Below are 19,390 nucleotides of genomic sequence, written 5' to 3' on the forward strand. Positions count from 1 at the left end.
GTTCTCCAGAGTCCTCCCGACTTCACTGAAATCAGGGAGACTCCTTACAGCTGGCAACATTTGACTAACGATCAGTGTCCAGGGACAGATCCTGCCCCGCCACACAAAGGACAGGAGAGAAGGTGGCAGCGGCTTGGCTGTTACCTGCAGCAGGAGCAGAAGTGTCTCCCTGAGCAGCGACATGGGAAGCAGCAGCCTCCTCTTAAACCTGCACCTGGAACACCTCCTCTGCCACTGCTTTGCTGATTAAAAATAAGTAAGCAAACACAGTGTAGAGTGTTTCTGCAGGTCTTTTAGACAGCAAAGCATAGGCGTCTCACTTCAAGGTTACACAGACATCGCATTTTTCTGAAAACCATATTTAACCTCTTTTATTTTTCTTGCAAAAAAACACCTTAGAAACGCAACGCATCGTCGGGAAGCTACATTTAATTGCAGCAGTGCAACAGGACACGCCTGGATTCCATTCCATTTGGGCGAATGGAGTGAGAGGGAGGAGGCCAGGATCCCCAAGATCCCTCCCATATTTGCCTGATAAATTGAAACACTCGTCAGTCGATTTGGCAGGTCACCCTGACCCCCAGCTGAGGCACTCAAGCAGGTTTTGCAGCAAATGAGTGGAAGGTCCCGGCTTATGTTGGAATCTGCTGGTTGCCAGGTTTCCTCTGTTTTTTCTTCCTCTTCTTGACCTTGGATACACCAGTGTCCATCCCACTGGAATATTCAGATCGCAAGATCTCAGCAAGGCGATGTTTGCCGTGGGTCTTCTTGAGAAGGTCAGACCTGGGCAGGGGGAAGAGAACAGGCATTAGATTTCCTTCTCTCTGAAACGCTGCTAGGTGGGTTACTTATTTTACAGCTGTGGAAAGTGACATTTGCGCATTAGCAGAAGAACAGCTTCCTTTTCTTGAGGCTTGATTTGAAATTCTGTCTCATGCAAAATTAGATATTGTTGTGACAGGTTTTCGCAAAGGTGGCAAAATATCATGCCGTTTTTAAAAGCAAGCCTTTGTTCTGTACAAATGCTCTTGCAGAGGTGGTGGGGAGAATGAGGAAAGGTGGTGTGCTGAAGGCTGATGAATTAGGTGACACAGCAGTTTGAAAATTATAATAATAATAATAAAAAAAAGCCTAAGAGCCCTAAGACATTGAACAATGGAAACGTTTTATAAACAGAGCTTAAATCCAGACCTTGAAAACACAAAAACCCCAAACAAAAAAATATTTCTCAAGTGTAAAACCAGCAGACTCGTTTCTTGCACTGTCCTGCAGACATCCCATGCACCTTGCAGCCCCTCTCCAGAGACCAGCTTTTGCAAAGCTGCATTCTGCCCAGCCACGGAACCCCAACACGGATCTCCCTGCAGCCCTAAACTGCCAGCTATAAATATAAAAACCCGCTCAGCATTTTTCCACCACAGGTTCTGCCACTGTCCTGCTCCGTGACCTTGGGCAAATCTCATCTTTGTTGCTGCTGTCACCCTCTCTGAACTGGTTGAGCTGCAGTCTCCTGAGTGCAGGACCTGTTGTTCCCTACAGCGTCCCCGTGGCCCTGGGGATTATCCACAGCTACTGGTGTCTGCACGTCCCCCTCACCAGTTCATTGCAAAGACCAGTAACAGACCTCAAGATTTTCCAGAGAGGTGATCAGAAATCTATCTGACCCTCTAAATACAATGAAGGAGCACACCAGAAGCCCCATATCCATTCCAGCATGTGTTTATGACAATACGTGGGCCTCAGGAGTCCTAGAGGTCGCAGCCTTTCTGCACAGCCTTTCACAGTTCCTTCAGGTGTCTAGAACCATGCTGGGGACCACAGAAGAAAGCGTTCTTGGCTGCAGCCACAGATTAAGTCATTCCTTAGGCCAAATGTGCAAAGAAGGAAGGGAAGCAAACTCTTGGCTCCCTGGAATATTTGCTTGCCCCCTTTTCCATAGTTTGCTTTCCATCCCCGTGTAGGTCTCACGGCTGGAGTGGGTTTGGAAGGAAGGCTCAGAAGGATGGGAAGAATGGCGTAGTGATCACCTCTGTAAGATGGTTTCCCTAGAAGATTAAGCCTGGAAGACACGGGGAAGAAAACTGCTTCCTTTGGTGTAGTCTCCATTCCCTCACTAATTTAGGATCCAGGCTCTTTGTGGTGTAGATCTACAGCTGTATTCTCCACTCAGTCCCCTCCGTCACTCGGCTAAGTTTCTATTCGACACTTTCCTTGTGTCTCCAAGCATTTACTACAGTAATTCGAGGGTTACCAAGCAACAGATCAGTTTATTAACAACAGGGAAAGGACCCGTAATCCACCCGTAGCTGCCGGGCTGAGCTTCGGCTCAGCAGGGAGGTTGTCCAACACTTTATTATCAATCAGGTGAAATCATTGCCCAATTAGTAAATCAATACCCCCTGCCGTGGTGATCAGCTGTACACGGGAAAAGAAGGATGGAGGGAAAAGAGAGGTTTCTCCCTCTAACCAGGGCCACAAAAATCAATGGAGCTGTGCTGTGAAACCTGTGCTGATCACGGCAAGAAGAACAGCTGTCGAGGCCCTGCTTAACCACAAGGTGCAAGAGCCACAGGCAACGGCGACAGCCTGTAGGGACAGCACGCCAGGTCAGGATCCCTGGCCAGATTCTTCTTGCTGTGCTGCTGTAAAGGTGTAAATTCCCCTCTTTGCTCAGCTGGTGAGAGTCTCTAGGGCTCTGCCAGAGGAACTAAGATAACAATGACAAGGAAAGGCGCCCTGTGGTTATGGGACAAACCCCAGGAGAGCTGAGACCTCGCTACTCACACTGTGAGCATCCTTGGGCAAAGTATTTAACCTCTTTGTCCTCCGTGTCCATTCTCCCACCTCCTGACCCGGGATGACTGTATTTCCCTGCTGCCGAAGGCTGCTGTGATGCTAATTGAAGAGAGCTGTGTGGCAATACTGGATACCGTGGCAAAAAGCTTCACAGGAAGGCTGTAAACATAAGACATTTGCAGCCTAGACAGAACCCATGTTCCCATCACTGGATAAACACCTGGATTGTCAGCATCTCTTTCTGTGATCTCATGTCTAGGTATCACGCTGTATTGAGCCCTAATGAGAACACATCATGTTGATAACGGGCAGAGAAATCCACAGCCCTTTAAATCCCTCCTTCCAAACACAACAGTCGGCGTTTTGGTGGGGAACTACAAAACACTGCAACGAAGGGGAACTTGCAGGGAAAGAAGATTCATTAATGATTGACCATCCCGATGTGCTACAGCGCCAGGACTTCAGCGGGGCCTAAAGGAGAAAGGAATGTTCAAATGGAGGAGAAAATAGCCAGTTTTATTAGCTAGGGGAAAACGAGACAGGAATAGAGGAATCGTAACTCAGAAAATGGAACAGCTCCAATGCACGTTAGGAGGGAGCTGACCCCAAACACAAGTTATTTCACTTCTCTGTGTTACTGTCCAGCACAGTGGGAGCTTGGTGCTGTCACATACTGAATGCCAGGCAGACGTGCCACTGGACTACTACTCTTTTACACCGGATACGGGGTACCTGCACTCCCATAAAAGGCAGAATTGGTACGCAGTCAGAGAGCCGGCTGAGATGAGTTATCAAGTGGGGGACATCATCCCTTCACTTGCAAGGCCAGTGCTCAGCCCTAGAGGCAACCACTGCTTTGGACTTTATGCCCCAGGTATAGGACAAAAACCAGGTCACCCCAAGGTCTCTCAGATCACCTCATTACCTAGGTAAGAAAGGTGCATTGTACAGCGACAGAGGGAAGGCAGAGCACCTAGAGATTGCTTGGTACGGTCTGAGAAAGCTGCCCTCCTCCTCACGGAGGCACAGGAAGGAAGGAAAGACCCAAGCTTACAGTTGCCTGCGCACACCTGTAATTAAGTCGCAACCTCAGAAAAGCTGGTACCGAGAGCCTCAGCAGAGAGACAATAAGGAAACAAGGAAACAGAGGAACTGTCCTCAGATGACTTTGTTATATCCTCAAAGACTGGGAAAGACCAGGCCAGAGCCATACTTTTTAAAGACAAAAAAGCTCTGCCCTTCTCCAAAAAAATAAAAAAAGGAATTATTTAATTTGCTCTTTAAGCACAACCAGAAACTCGTGAATTTTGCCGAATACATCACTGAAAGATGAAAAGGCAGGAGAGAAGCCTCTTGAACAAACAAGAGAGAAAAAGTGTCCAGCAAAGGAAAGAGAATAACATTCTTTCTTCCCTGTTTTATCTGCTTCAGCTTCCTTCTCCCTCCCTCTGCAGAGCCACTCCCAGAGCACTGCTCCCCGTCCCTCCTCCCATGCAGCGATCAGCAGGGGTGCTGGTGCCGCCCAAACCTTCACCTCAAAGGAAATCCAAATGCTTCTGGACTGGTCTTTACTGGTCCGTTAACTCCCAACTTACTGCTTTGCTCAAGAATATCATGAAAAAAATCCAGACAATCTTCATTCACATCACAAAAAAAAAAAAAGTGAATGCAATGCAGATGATTAGCCTGAAATCCCCTCTGTTCTTTCTGTATCTGTCTTCTGCTCTGCCACGTGACACTAACCCACCACAGAAGCCCCCAGCTCACACGCAACGTGCCGTCAACACACGCAGTCTGTGACTCTCGTGCACTTTGGGTGATGAATGGCTTTGCACCATCCGCTGCACTCCACAATCACTAACAACAAAATGGTGGAGTAACGACAACACAGCCAAAGAAAAACAAGAGAAGTGAACTAAAATAAGATTAGAGGAAGTTCAGCATAGCTGAGAAGCTGTGGAAGCTCCAAGGCATGAACAGAAGAGGAAGAAAAGCACGCACGAGCTGTTCTGTTTCTATACAACACCCCAGCCATCCCCCAAGCACTACTGGTAAGATCGTAAGAATGATCACTTTCACCAGCTAATTTTCATAGATTGTTTTGTTACAGTAGGAAACCGTGATGCTGGATGTGAAGACTCTCTCAGGTGTGCAAGGACCAAGTAACAAAGAAAAGGCACGGGTATCTGAAGCCATTTTTCATTTTCATTCCCAAATTCCAGTATGTGTTACATTGACACTCTGCTTCATTACAGAGCTGAACTGCAAGCCGACCTCCGAGCTCAAAGCTCCTACGTGCCAGAGGAGTGTACACACATGTGGTTTCTCAGATGTCATATGACGACTCAGAAGATCTCTGCTACTCCTTTTCCCTAAACAGAGAGCACAGTTTTTCTTCAAGACTTCTCTCTCCTTGGCTGTTTCTTTGTCTTGAGCTGTGTGAAACGCTGGTGCGATGCAGCACAGCGAGCGTGATAACCTTTAACCAGCGTGCAGCAGCTGCAGCAACCAAAGGTTCTCAAATTGCTCCAGCTGCGGAGGCCAGCAGAAAGTTCTGATGCACGCTCCCAGAACTCACGGTGTGTCTTTGGAGGAGACTGAGGTAGGTTGTTCCATTTATCAGAAAGCATTTCATCATGGATCTCGCTATCAATCTGCCTGACAGCATCTCCAACAGCTTTGAAATTGTGCCAGCACCAGAGCTGGGTTACCTCTGGGCGCCAAGGCTGCTGCAACACCTGCTTTGTCTACTTACAGCGTTAGATGAACCATCTGCAGCCAACGCAACCCTGTTTGGGCTGGTTTTTGTGTTGCTGTTTTTTGTGGAGTGGAGGCAAGAAATTCATCAGCAATCCTATACTTCACTCGACAAGTCAACAGATGGCCTAGGTACTCTTATCAGCTGATGTAAACACTAGTTGAGAAGAACGTGGATAATTATTACCCAGTCAATATCAAGCATCAAGTGCTATTCCAGTACAGTCAGAGCAAAGCATTCATGCCAAGACAAGCTAAAGAGTACAGCCCACTGTACACCTACTGAAGTCAGTTGTATTTCAGCTATACAGAGAGACAAAACCCCACAGCCTCACTTCCACTATAATACCCTGGTCTTCACTCCGTGGAATAAGGATCAAAGCACTACTGGGAGGCTGGGAACCTCCCAGGACTCTTGCTTCTGTCAGGCTGTTTCCCAGCCTAAAGGCCAGAATATATTTCACTTAGAGAAAGCTGCTCATTTCTTGGTGTGTACTGAAGGACACCGAGGTTTTCCAGCTCCACGTGTAAGCCCTATTTGCTCACTGTAAGATGGAGCAAAGGCTCTGTGCTGCAGCCATGGTAGAACGGGACAGTAATAAAGGGCATTGCTATACGCAGCTAACAATCACGTGGATTTTACAATCATAAAACTTTAATTTCTTAAGAGGACTTTCTGTAACATCGTGATGTAGTAAGCAGGACTCATCAGTGTCCGTGAACTGCCTTCATGCCGAGCGAGGGCAAGCTCTCCTTTCAGAGCAGCCATACTTCTTCCTCTAATTTCTGGGCCTGATTGCATTCCAGTGCAGGAATCCATGCTCTTACCTGAGCTCCAGTCTGGCTTTCCAGAGCAGACTGCCCAAACCAAGTGGAATTCCTATTGGGCAGAATTCCAAAATCGTATTTTGACTAATTAAGTGATATTAGGAAAGCTGTAAACAGCACGCAAAAACCGGCAGGCAAACTATTCCTAATGATCAGACAATTGCTGTGCAGGGAGACCCAGCTGCAACCTTGGTTCGCAAGCCCTGTCAGCAGAAGCATCAGTCTTTTCGAGACTGTCAATGCCAGGAAGTTCAGAAGTGCCATCAGGGATGTGGGCTAGGGGGACAAAGTGAAAGGCTACTCGCTTTCACCCAAAGCGGACTGCTGACCTAGCCACGCAGAGGGTGAGCCTGGTTTACAAGGTAGATTTCCCAGCGATCTCTCTGACTACTAATGCTGAAGAATGCAACAGTACAATAATCTTGCAGCCAAAGCCTTAAACGCATAATGATATTCATATTCAGAGCAGTGCTGGTGTAATAATGATGTAAATCAAGCCCCTCAAACAGAAGCACTCTGTCCACCTTACCTCGATCCTGTATCAGTTAAGGTTTGACTTAACCTCTGAAGGCTGGGAGGATTTTCACCTTAATTTTTATTCTTATTTTTTGCACATGCTGTAGCAACAATGACTGTATTTTATACCCCTACGTAAACTCCATCTTTCTGAGCCTTCCTGGCTTTAGAGACATCCTGCAGCAATGAGTTCCACAGGATCCACTGAACTTTAGGATTTCTCTCTTTCTTTGTAACAGCATGAGTTCACAAACAAGGAAAATTAAGTTGTGACTCCCCATTACAGTGAAACCCTTTGGGGACACACACCAGTCTTCCAGAGAGATCAATAAGGAAAAACCAGACCATTAGCACCCCACAGAATCCCATAAAACCCTGCTGATCCATAGTGCGAAAGATTGAGTAGCACGGGGAGGCTTGGTGGAACGGCAATAGGTTTTTGGCGTCTGCATTGTGAAAGAGTCAAAAGAAATGTCTATCTGGCGTGTCAGCTACTTCCTGGGCATGCTGCTTCTCTGCAGCGACCGAAAGACAGCTAATCCCTCAGTGGAAGCGGGATCAGCTTCCTTGCATCTACCCGGCAGTAAAAGCATGAGCCCAGGCACTTACTAAGCCAATGTAGTGTAATTTAATATACAGGATCTGGTTTATGTGCCCCTCTCGTACATAAATACGGCATTTCAACTTTCAAGGAAATCGTGAGCACAGGATTTTGCCATCTTCTGATCGGGTTTTGCAATAACCGCTACAGCTAGGGGGGCAGTTGGTTTGCACAAAGAGGCTTAAAAAATACGTGAAAGTTGTACGTGTGCATTCAGAAGGAGAGGGCTGCGTCCACGTTTCAGGACCCATCACCACGCACCTGGCTGCTACATCTTCCTGCCTCACCTTCCCCAAGCAGGCTCTCTGAGGAGGCACTAAGCACAAAAGGAGACTTCAAAAGAAATGAAAAGTTTTCCTTGTCCTCATAAGGAAACATTTAATGATCACCTTTACCCCTGCTTTCAACCTGGATGGCCTGTTCTTTATTCTCTAGGCAGGTGCTGAGAGATGAGGCTTTAGTGAGCAGCCTGATTAAAAACAAGTATCAGATGTTTGGAGACAATGTGTAATACGACAACCAACGCTCATGGTATCACGTGAGAAATATAATTAAAAAGATTGCTCTGTGACTATGCTCCTATCATTTCAAGCCTCACATTTTACAATTAAAAGCCATTTGTCTTTGAATGGCAAGCTAAATTCTGCTCTCTGCTTTGTCATTGTGAAATCAAAAGCAATTCTCTGTAAATTAACAGCACTATCTTGAATTTATGCTAGCAGTTACTGAATTTGAATCTATATTCACTTTTCTCTAAGCTAGCGCATAAACACTACTATGTTCTCTTTTTTTTTTTTAAGCACACACAGATGAAGTAAATTAGAAACAAGTGTCACAGGCAGGAACAATTGTCACAGAACACAACTTTGGCTATTTCTGCAGGGTCTTAACTTTCCAGATGCTCCCGGATTTGAAACCTAGTGCCTGAGCCGTGACAAACCTGTGCGAAGTCTGCCCACTTTCCCCGAGCTGTGACTCTCCGATCCACGTGCAAATGAGCTTTCAAATCACTCTCTGACCATTTGTTCTAACACCTCCACATCCCCCAACCCCACGCGTCCTGTGCATAAACGCCCTACTGTATCTTGAGCTTGTCTGTACTATAATAGGATGAAGACCCGGGGAGGAGGAACGCTGTCTAAAAGAGGTGCATAACAAGGGAAAAAGTAGCTCTAACAGAGTAGCAACATCACAGGAACAGAGAGAGGCATTGTTGCAGGCCAAGTAATCCTGTGACACGCTACTGTCAGTCATAGCTTGACACCCTGCTGGGCCAGCAAGACATCAAAGCTCACCCCATACCATCTTACATGCTCTTTATCGGCTAATCAGGCTATTCTTCCTGAAATAAAGCTCCGTTAAATCCCCCGCTCACAGGGGCATTCCCATCCTGTTGCCCATCTGCTGGTGAGGGTCAGCTGAAGCAGGAGGCAGATCAGTGCTCTGTCCCTGGTGGCTTCGCAAAGCAGGACAATGCCGTCTCCAACTTCTTATTTTAAAACCCCTTCCCCTTGCCTTTTTTTTTTTCCCTCCCCAAATACATACATGTGCAAGAGATGTCACCAGCCTGGAACAATTACGTGGATTAGTGCTTTAATTGCATGGTTAACATTTGCTAATGGAGCTTGCGGCAACAATTACATGGAAAGCGTCACAACTGCTACCAGAAAAGAAGAAAGATCTTTCCTTCTTTGAATTATTGCAGTGATTTTACAGGCAAGCCAGAAGTTTGTAGTCTGCTGTTGTGCTATGGAAGACGTAATCTCAAAAGGGAGGACTATCTATCTTGTGGAAGCAACTCAGAGCACCTAGGATCAGAGGTATTGAGCCTCTTCAGCTCCATTTCAAGCAGGGGAGAGCATTTGGGGCTCTACTTCTCCAGATTTGTCAGGGAATCTCCGATTCCTGATGCAGGAAAGGAGCACCCAGGAGACTGGAACAGATGTAAGAAAGAGGGGAGAAGAACTGGTATTTGTCAAGGCCCAGAGGGAAGGAAGAAACTATATTGAGATAAAATAACACCCACAGTACCTCACTCATAATAGGTAGAATGGTCAAATTCAAATTTGAGAAGTGGAAATATTCATTTCTCTGCTATTTTCTTGATGCTTTTATCACCCCATGCCACATACCAACAGCAAGCAATTATGCACACAGCCCTATCTGAGAGCCTTTTTCCCTAGGCGGGGATGAGGGCGAAGAGTTACTACTGCAGTTGTTCCTGAGACAGGGATCACAGTGCTGTGTAGGTCTGTGCGATTGGAAATGGGAATGGAAAAACCTGGCAGCTTCTACTGTGGAAGTGCTTGGCCACAACAGGACTGCTGCTGAAGCTCTACAGACACCAAGACCTGTGCAAGACAGAGAACCACTCCAATATACAGGAAGTCTCATGCTTCACTCTGGAACACTGCCTGTGCCCTTTCTTATCCTTCAAGGTAGCTCTGAAGTATAAATAAATAAAAATTAGGCTGTTTCTGCTTGTAGGAACTGGTGTGTTTCAAGTACACAGAAATTGGTAAAGGTGCAGCAAAACCCAGGCTAGTCTATGTAGGCGCTTCTCCACGCTTAACAGCTTACTTCAAAACCAGAGCATCTTATCAGAAGTCAAACTACAAAGTGAGCTACTTGTTTTTTCTTTTTTTTTTTTTTTTTTTTTAACTGAATTCCCACTCAAATCTTCAACCAAATTGGTTTAATAAATGTAATTTTTAGGCTCTCTAAAGCCGTTCAGGAAAAAAGAAGAATTAAACAACAGCTCAGAGCACAATGCAAACTAAGCCCGGCTCAACATGATTTAGGCTCTCAGGAACAATCACATGGAGCAACCACAAGAACCTTGGGGAGCAAAGTGTACCATGGGTGGGCACGTGGCATCCCTTGGCTTGAGAATGTCAAGCTGGCCTACCTTTTCGGTCTCGGTTTGGTTTTCTTCTTTGAGCCAGTGGTTGGAAGAGCAGTCAGGTTCTGGGGGGCGTCTCTCAGGCCAAAGCTCTTGGCCATATGACCCAGGTGGACAGATTTGATGTGGAAGATATGCTTGAGGTTTCTGGGATAGGCAGCATAGGCACAAAGGAAAGACTGCAGTGCTGGGAAAAAAAAAAAGAAAAAAAGTGAATTCTGTTTGCTACTGCATCTTTATATATATCCACTTAAAGATTCAGCTGTTCCAGCTGAAAGGACATTGGTCTTGTCCTCTGGGACACCTTCTGGTCAGCAGCTGGTGGATAAGGTCGGCATGTTAAAAACCTGTGAAGGTTGTACGCAGTACTGGTACGATCCCGTAAGGAGAAGAAAGGTGGTGGAGAAGGGTTAGGAACTGAAACAGTGCTACATGAAGTTGCATTAGGTTTGCCTCTTGTAAGGATGCCCCTTCCGCCAGAAAGGGTGATGTCTGCAGCACATCTCACAGGAAGAGTTGCTGACATCAAATGGCAGCAGAAAGGGGGAGAGAGGGAATAGCGGGATACAGGGATGAAGAGAAGGAAATAGAAGCATGGAAGTGGCATAGGACGGCTCCTCTGATATCACAATCCCAGTAGTCCATGCATTTTTCACCAGTTACTGGATAGTCCCTTATAAATATCTGAGAGCCAGATGGATTTCCTGACTCATCACCACACTGAGAACAGAGCTCACCTTCTCAGAAGGGAAAAATAATAGAATAGCGTGCAAATTTCCTTTCACATCTTTATATTCCTGTAATGCCCTTCCCTCAGGGCTCATTGCTCTAAAGACAATCATCCACTAATACGAACGCTACCACTGCTCCTCCACGTACCTGTAACGTTAACTATACCCAGGTTGTCCTCCCTGCTACAGGGAATAGGGGGGACTTTCAGCAAGGAAACCTGACAGCTCAGAAAACGCCTCCCTTCAATCCCCCGACTGCTCCTCTGCTCGCTAAACCTCCCGTGCCCCCCAGCCCTCGCTCCAACCACCACCTTCATCCCTCTCTCCGTCTCAGCTCCTGACAGCAGCAAGCTCTAAACTCTAACCTCTCCTGCCCTTGCCTGTTGAGCCACCGGACCAGCAAGTTTGCCCACAGCTTATGTCTAATCTCTTGGCAGCAGCAGGAGATTGGAGTTTATGAACAGTAATAAAAATGTCATTTTAGCAGATCAGCTCCTGGAAGGACCCAGGGAATCCATCAAAGCTCTGTTTACTGAGTAAAGCGAACTCCTTTTCCCAATCGATGAGAAGAAAAGATTGAGTTTTTTGCACCTTCTTCCCAATTTCACAACGTTACTCTTTTAGAGGCATCTGAACATCGAGAGACCTGTGTTTTCCCAAAAAGAGAATGCTAAATTCCAAACACCTAGTCTCACTGTCTCATCCAAAGGCCATCCTCTGAGGGCTTATAAACCAGCTCAAATGCACTCAACAACCTCGTTCTGTTGCCTTTTTTTTTTTTTTTTTGCATAAAGTTATTGGTCAAATTCACCTGCTAAGAAAAGGTGTAACTCTTCAAAAGGAACAATATGAACCTGCTCTCACTCCAAATCTGGTCCCGTCGGAGCTAATATAGCTGTCTTTCTTGCAGCATTTGAAATGTTTGATACTAAAGATCCTGTTATTATGAAGGCTGAGCTCACCTCCCTCGGTTCTTCAGATAGCAAAGGCTGCTGGAACTAACTCCCCAGATCAGAGTTAGAGAATCAAAGTGTCAGAGGGCCCCCTTCCCAAAGTCCTGACAGAAAGCTGCCAGATCCAGGCCTGAGTCAGAGCCTGCAACACCAGGGAGAGCTGCGAGAGACTATTCCAAAACTGAACTAACAGCCCTGCCGTACCAGCAGGTCGAAACCTCAGCTCATGTAACTGTCTTAACTCTGAGGAGTTCAGAGCTGCTGACGTTCATCACAGCACTCAGGAAATCTAAATTAAGACCTTTGGGGTGGGATTCTTTTTTTTTTTTTTTTTTTAAATCCTTACTCTCAGGTCTTTTAGACCTTTCAGTGCTGTCAGAGCCACGTTTTCCAGCTTTTATGTGCAATTATAGTGGCCAGATATTAAAAGCTTTTTTTTTTTTTTTAAATAAAAATTGAAGTTGACATCCTCTATAATTTTGTGATCAAAGACATAGAGCTTTAAGAAAACAACTCAAAAAGACTGGTAACAGTGCTGGTTGGGCCAAAATTCACATAAAGGGGACATCACCTTAAAGCCACAAGGGAAGCTGCTTGAGCTGTTACAGCTTTTGCACACCAACATGAGTCTAACCAACGCTGGCCTGGGGAGATTCAGACCTGCACTGATGTAAGAGTGGATTCGGAGCGATCCACTGCCCACGTGCAGCCCCGCTTTTCTAGGGGAACTGTGGAAAAACAAAGGAAAAAAACCAAAGAGCTACATCTGATGTGGGTTAGGTTGGTTTGTTGGTTTTTGAAATGGGGGACAGGAGGGTACCGAGGGACGAGACAGGTGCCATAACCTGTTCACCACGCTGGCAGTCAGCTCTCAGTGCAGGCCCCGCAGCGCAGCCCCAGCCCCACGGCCAGATAAGCTGCTGGGGGCGGTCTGCCAGCGTTCAGAGCTCGGGGGACTGGGAAGAAGAATGCACCAAAACGGCCCCCAGTACAAGCATCCTGCTGCAGCAGTGGGCTCCTGTAACTCTGCTGTCCCTTTCCACACTAGGGGTGAGGCAAATTGCTCAAGCATTGGCCATAAAATAGTGAAACGCAGAGGAGAAATGCAGGGTTTGCTTCCCTCCCCTTTCTGTAACCACAATGGCACGAAGTAATCAGAAGACAACTGCCTGAGCTCTACCTGTCACTGCAGCTCCAGAACAGAGTACTCGTACACAACCCCTCAGCTGCAAGGCCTCTGGTTCCCAAAAGGGGCTCCCCTCATCGTGAGATTTGTCCTTCAGGCAGCAGGGCTCAGCCCCAGCCCTCCTCCTGCACTCTCTCACCGCTGGTCAGTCAATCAAGTTTGAAGGGCAGCACCTTCCCTGGACTATTTGATTGGAGTTTGGAAAATACGGGGCCGAGAGGCAGAAGGGATGAGTGGGCAGAGAGCCACTCGCCTTCTCAAAGCGGGCTGCAATCAAAACATTGCTTATTAACATTGACTAGGTCAGAAAACGGGGAAAAAGAGAAAAAGAGAGAGAAACAAATGCATCGCTGGCACGGTTTCCAATTGATTGTCTGCCATGAAAGCAAAAGCCAGCTGCCATGTTAATTATTCATGATGCCTGGCGCAGAGGGGAGGAAGAGGGGGTTTATGGAAGCCACTCAGCAGTGGAAAATTTGCATATGTAGATAGTGGAATAGGAGAAAGAGGTGGAGTACTCCTGGACAAGATAAATGGGATGCACAACGTGGCAAATTTCCTGACAAATGTTCTGGACTTCTTGTTTGCAGCTAAAAAAGTTATTAGTGCTGAAGTCAGCAACAAGTGTGTATGGAGCTCGCGTAGTGAGCCGTATAAAGAGACCACAGAGGTTTTCTGAGTGACCCAAGCCATTCAGTTGTTCCTTCTCCCTGTCACAGTCATTTCAGGTTAGAAGTTCGCACGGGGATGAGGAATCCCAGTGGAGCATCTGGAAGCTCATCCATGCAGAAGCAAGGATTTGACTGTATTAGGAACATGTTTTAAGATCATGGACTCACGAGGGCACCTAGTAGAAGTAATACACCAGTCAAGTAGCACAACACACCTGAAAATGGGTGCAAGCAAGCTGCTTAAGTAGCAAATCTCTAATGCTTTCATTGCAGGAGAAAAGTATTTCAAAACTCCAAGGAAAAATCAACACTGTGACCATTGTAGGGTGGTGGTAGTAAGAAACAGTGCAGTGACATGCCGCGGGGAGGTAGGGCAAAGCATGAAACAGCATTTCAAAAACCTTTCCTGTCAACATGGCCACGCAACATTAAGAGCATGCAGAATAATTTGGGGTAGGCAGGTAGTTATAGTACAAGCTTCAGTCTTCTGCAACGTCACCACCTAAGTCAGTACAGCATTCAGGAAAAAAGCACCTTTGACCTCTTTAACAGATCTAATCACTTCTCTTGACTCAAACAATTCTAATGCTGAATGTAAGTTCTATCCTGAGAACAGCCTTCCCTTATCCAGTTAATATGATGACATTGTACAGCTCTAGGGCCAGTTTCCCCATTTGGTTTTGGTTTTGGCCACTTAATATGTGATTTATGCAGTGTAGTATGTATGGATGCTTGTGCCACACCTGTATGCAAACACATACAGCAGGTACATATATCTCATATCTTGTCAGGACCTCTCTCATCCAAACGTGATTGGAAACTGCAGAACTGAAATCAGCAGGACTTGTACACAATCTACGACAGCAGGATTTGGCTCAGGTCAAAGCCACAAAAGAGGTGAAAAAGAAAATGATCAGGAAGAGAGACACATGACAAGTGGAGACTTGGAAAAAAGGAAAGGCTCTAGTCCTGTATGTTCTGAGCAAGTGTGGCTCAGCTTCTTGCATAAAGAGTTTGCATGTTGTGGACTTGTCTCACTATCTAATGAACAAATTCCAACTAATTGTCAAGGATCTTTGGGGCCTGACTTCCAGCACCAGCTTTACAACACCTATTCAGTTACAGGCGCACCCAGGTCAGCCTCACTGGGCAGCAGAATCGTACTTTGCAGAGGGGTGCCTACACTGCACCATCTCTTAGGCTCCTCTCAGGAGACTGCTTAGTGTTTATTTTCCTACCACATCCCTGCCAAGTTCGCCATCTTTTCCCCCAAATCCACCTTTCTGGCTTTTTCAAACTGAGAAGCAGAAAGGAAAAGCTTCTTGGACTGCTCAGTGACAATGGCTGTATGTCCTGCCTGGCAAGGGCAGATACACAGTCCCAGATTTGTTCCTGGGTACAATTATTATTAAATCCATCCTGGCTTTTCTTCTTCCTGCCTGCCTTTTTGAGTAGTTGTGCTCTCTCTCGTTTTTCTCCCATCCCACACAACAACCTCCAGCCTAAGAGCCTGTCCTCTTAAGAGCTGCTCCCAAGACATCGTGCCTCACAGGCTTCAAATTCATCCCTGGTGTGAACCGAAAGCACCTGGTGGGTGTTGCACCAGGCTGTGGTTAGGCAGGTCACGCATGCCCTTCCCAGAGTAACACGCCATCTATTTGCTCTTGTGATTGGGTCAGAGTCCTTGGATGTGAATCCTACTGAAAGTCGAGATTAAACCTCATTTGCACTTAATATGGGGATGCAAGAAATTAACATTTAATATCATCACAAAGCCTTCTGGGCCCATCTCAACCCCCCTACGGAGCCCGATGTACCCAAAATGTTTCTTCCAGGCCTTCTCCCTGAAGCCCTTCCCCTGAAGAAAACATTGGCAGATTATAAACGAGCCCTTCAGGAATAAGCTGAAAAGAAACGCACTGACCTTTTTTTGCCCACCGGACGGTCACCTCACTGGAGTGAACATAATTTTCAAATTTTGTCTGCAAGACCGTGGCCCGCTCCCGGACTTCCTGAGGGTCCGTACCACAGGATTTCTACAAGGGCGGTGGGAGGATTAGAGGAAAGAGAGAATTTGAGTCAGGAATAATGAAGCAGTTTACAATAGATTTAATAACAGTAAAATCACACAGTAACCACCCAGGGGCCAACAAAGGTAATCCTCTCAATATTACTAGAGAAAAAAAAAATTATAGATAAAGACGTTAAAGTCAAAGCAGCCAGTAAGCACTCCATGGTGAGGAGAGTAAATCAGTTTTAATTTTGTGTTTTCTAACATCCATCACGTATCTTTTTCCCCTCATTTTTCTCTCCTCAGATTCAACAGGCCAGATAGCAGTGCTTATTTCCCCTGCAGTTATTTGGGATTACTCTCCCCAGACTCTACACGGACTCCGCTGGGCCCAGGTTCTTTATCAGGAGTCAGACTGACGTTGCAGGTTCCCCTGAGCAGTTCCCCATAGCGCCTGGCACTCTTCTTGGCACTCATGGGGCAGGAGATCTGCATTCATCTCCACACCCCAGAGAATGGACCAAAAATTCAGCACCTGTGAAGAGAGCCAACTGAAACGAACCTCTCACTACTGATGTCTACATGAAGTTTGCTCCCTGTCAGTACATCCTAGGTAACTGTAACTGCTGGTGGTTCCTCCAGAGTAAGACAAAGCCCTTGCACCAAAGACACGACAGAAGAAATTTCCTTGAGCTGAAAAGGCAATTTTGCATGTGCTCAAGTTTTTCCATGATCAGACTGTAGGATCCAGTGCAGGAAATGGAAGGCAATCGTTACTGGGAGCAAGCTGTTACTGGGAGGAGAAAAGAGGCTGCCTCTCTTTCTGAAGTACCAAGGCAGATAGAGGAAATGTGGACAAGGAAACAAGAGATCTGATGGCAAGTTGACAGCAAAGTGCAAAGCCAAGCATCCATGGATATGAAACTCTCCCAAGAAAGGACCACAGATCTCAAAAGCCACTCAGACAGGAACCAGCACCCAAGGCAAAGAGTGCCAGATCCAAGGCAGCAATTTGTTACTGGTCAACCCCTCGTCTTCCTGCCCAGGGCTGACTGAAAACAAACATCCGCCTCCCACTACCCTGCAGCTAGGCCTGTGCCACCACAACAGTCCCGTTGTTCCTCCCCGGGAGATCTGCATGCTAACGCTGCACAACCCTCCCTCCCTCACGGCTGCAAGCATCCCCTCTGCCCAGCTGCTGTCCAGGGGAACCACAGCACGTTGACACTGGGAACCCCAGTGAGCGGGGAAGCCAGGCGGTGCTGCTGACACCCCCCACAAAACGTTCTGCCGATCTAGATCTGCCCCTCTGCATCCTAACAGCAAATCTGCCGACAGCACGACCCCAAATGCTGGCGCAGTCCCTGCACAGCGCCCTCTTTGGAACTCAGGATCCCTCTGCGTAATCCTTCAGCGAAGCAAACACACGTGGGGACTCGAGGTCCTGCTCACCCGCTGCCTGGACTGTCTGTCTGCATCTCCAGCAAAGACAACGTTGGTGTGTTAAGGCTACCCGGGGCATCTCCCAGATTCCCGGGCTCTGCTATCCATCTCCCGGAGCACTCCAGAGACTGACAGCACACCCGTTCCAGAGCCGTCTCTTAGTTTGACTTCGTGTGCGCCTATTAATCAGCTGAGACAGTCTCCAGTCGAGGGGCCTCTGTAAAGGTTTAATAAACTACAAGTGGTGCTGCCTCCCTGAAGTGGACACTCGGCGTTGCGACTAACAAGTTTCCATTGACGTGAAACATAAAACTTTCTCCCACCCCGCCCGCTCCTCCTAGTCCCCATCACTTTTCTTTTGTTAAGCCTCCTGGCAGCACAAAGTGTCACCTTCCCAGCGTTTTTTAATATGAATGTGAAATTAGTGAGGTTTGCCCTTTCCCCTGGCGGACAGAATCCTCTGTTATTAAAAAGTAAAGCACTTTAATAATGAAAACTTTTTCTCTTTTTCCTGTGTTTTAACTGTTTAAAATTAATGAGAAGGGCATAACGGTTGTCAAAGCGATATTGAAAGCCGGGTAGCCAGGACCGAATAAGCACGAAAATCCCTCCAGAGTGTTAAATAAACAGTGCTTCAGCCCCCTCTGAATCCCTCTGTTGGTTATTGTATACATTCTGTAACAGCACTCAGAATAGATCTGAGCACCGGGGAGGCAGAAAGGTTTCAGAATTCCAATAAAGGCCTCAAATTAAAGACAGCCTGGTGCGAATTCCAGGAGAAAATTAAAGAGACCTCAAGCTTAAGTGACAGGTGACTTGCTTCTGTGTCACAACTGTCAGGGGATTTAGTGATAATATGGCAATATATTACAAAGGACTTTTCTTATTCCCCCCTTTAGGTTTCAAAATGAGGCGTCTCTTCTTCCTGGTGCTGGGGGAAAAAAAAAAAAGTAAGACAAAAATGAGGGATAAAAAACTAGGTGCATAATTTCCAAAGTGTGAGGTCAGTCCAAGAGAAATAAATGAAAAAAAGCAAATGGCAGGAAACAATGTACTCAGAAAACAGCTTCTCCCCTCCTCCCATCTCCACCTCGTCTTTTATCCCCTTCAGCCTCTTGAGACAGATCTCATTTTAAAATTGCCCCCTAATGGGCATGAAAAAAAAAATAAAAATCTGTGTTTGATTCCTGCCTTCCAGGGAGGTTCATCTTTAAAAAAAAAATAAAAATAAAAATAAAATCTAAATTTAAAACTGACTCAGAGCCAAACTGCGAATACAAAACCAGCACACCATGCGAGTATCTGGGCAGATCAAATAGAAGAGTGCTACTGGAAGTGTACTGGAAGCCATCCTGCGTGCTTTACTCACACAAGCCAGCTTTAATCCTGCTTGCAGCCTGGTTCAGATGAACAGGACAATTAATATGAGACCCTTCCACATTTTTCCAAGGCCCAAAAGATAAAAGCCTACCCCAGAGGCTTGCTTGACCTACTCTCCACCCAGATGAACGCTGTATCTGTTAGGTAACAAGCATTACTGCCATTATGGAGAAACAGTGGGATAGAAGAGCTTTTTCTACCCCATATTTGCTTAAAATAAGAGCCTATTCTGGCAGATCCCTAACCACTAGTATGATTTGCGATCAATAACAATACCAATAACCTAAAAGAAGAGACGGGCCTGGTTGCAACGTGACTTCACTGGTTCAAGACACCAGGGGACCTCCCACCAGCCACACTAGGAGAAACCATACTTACCTCGTTCAGAAGAAAGAAACTTGGGATTACGAAGACTGCAGCTTTTAGGTTTGGGAGGCTGGGATAAGTACTGAAAGTCTCTGATTTCATTAAGAGAGCATGTTAATGGGAGAAAGGATAGAAACACAATACAACTAGACTGAGGTAGCGGAGTTCTTTCTTAAAGCAGGGAAAAAAAAAAGCCAAAAGCACAGGCTGTAACATCTCCTGCTTCCATTATACTTCAAAACAAAATGA

The 19,390-nt window shown here is 46.4% G+C and overlaps 1 protein-coding gene across 1 annotated transcript in view; it reads right to left on the minus strand.

Annotated features, from left to right (window-relative positions):
• Positions 1–349: 349 nt before the first annotated feature.
• Positions 350–19,390, minus strand: part of DDX31 (DEAD-box helicase 31) — a 47,796-nt gene continuing 28,755 nt past the window's right edge. The window contains 3 exon segments of the mRNA XM_040531603.1: positions 350–783; positions 10,407–10,587; positions 15,866–15,977. Coding sequence (XP_040387537.1) covers positions 633–783; positions 10,407–10,587; positions 15,866–15,977 — 444 coding nt within the window. The 3' untranslated portion in view covers positions 350–632.

Source organism: Cygnus olor, chromosome 19, assembly GCF_009769625.2.
Source record: "Cygnus olor isolate bCygOlo1 chromosome 19, bCygOlo1.pri.v2, whole genome shotgun sequence".
Lineage (NCBI taxonomy): Eukaryota > Metazoa > Chordata > Aves > Anseriformes > Anatidae > Cygnus > Cygnus olor.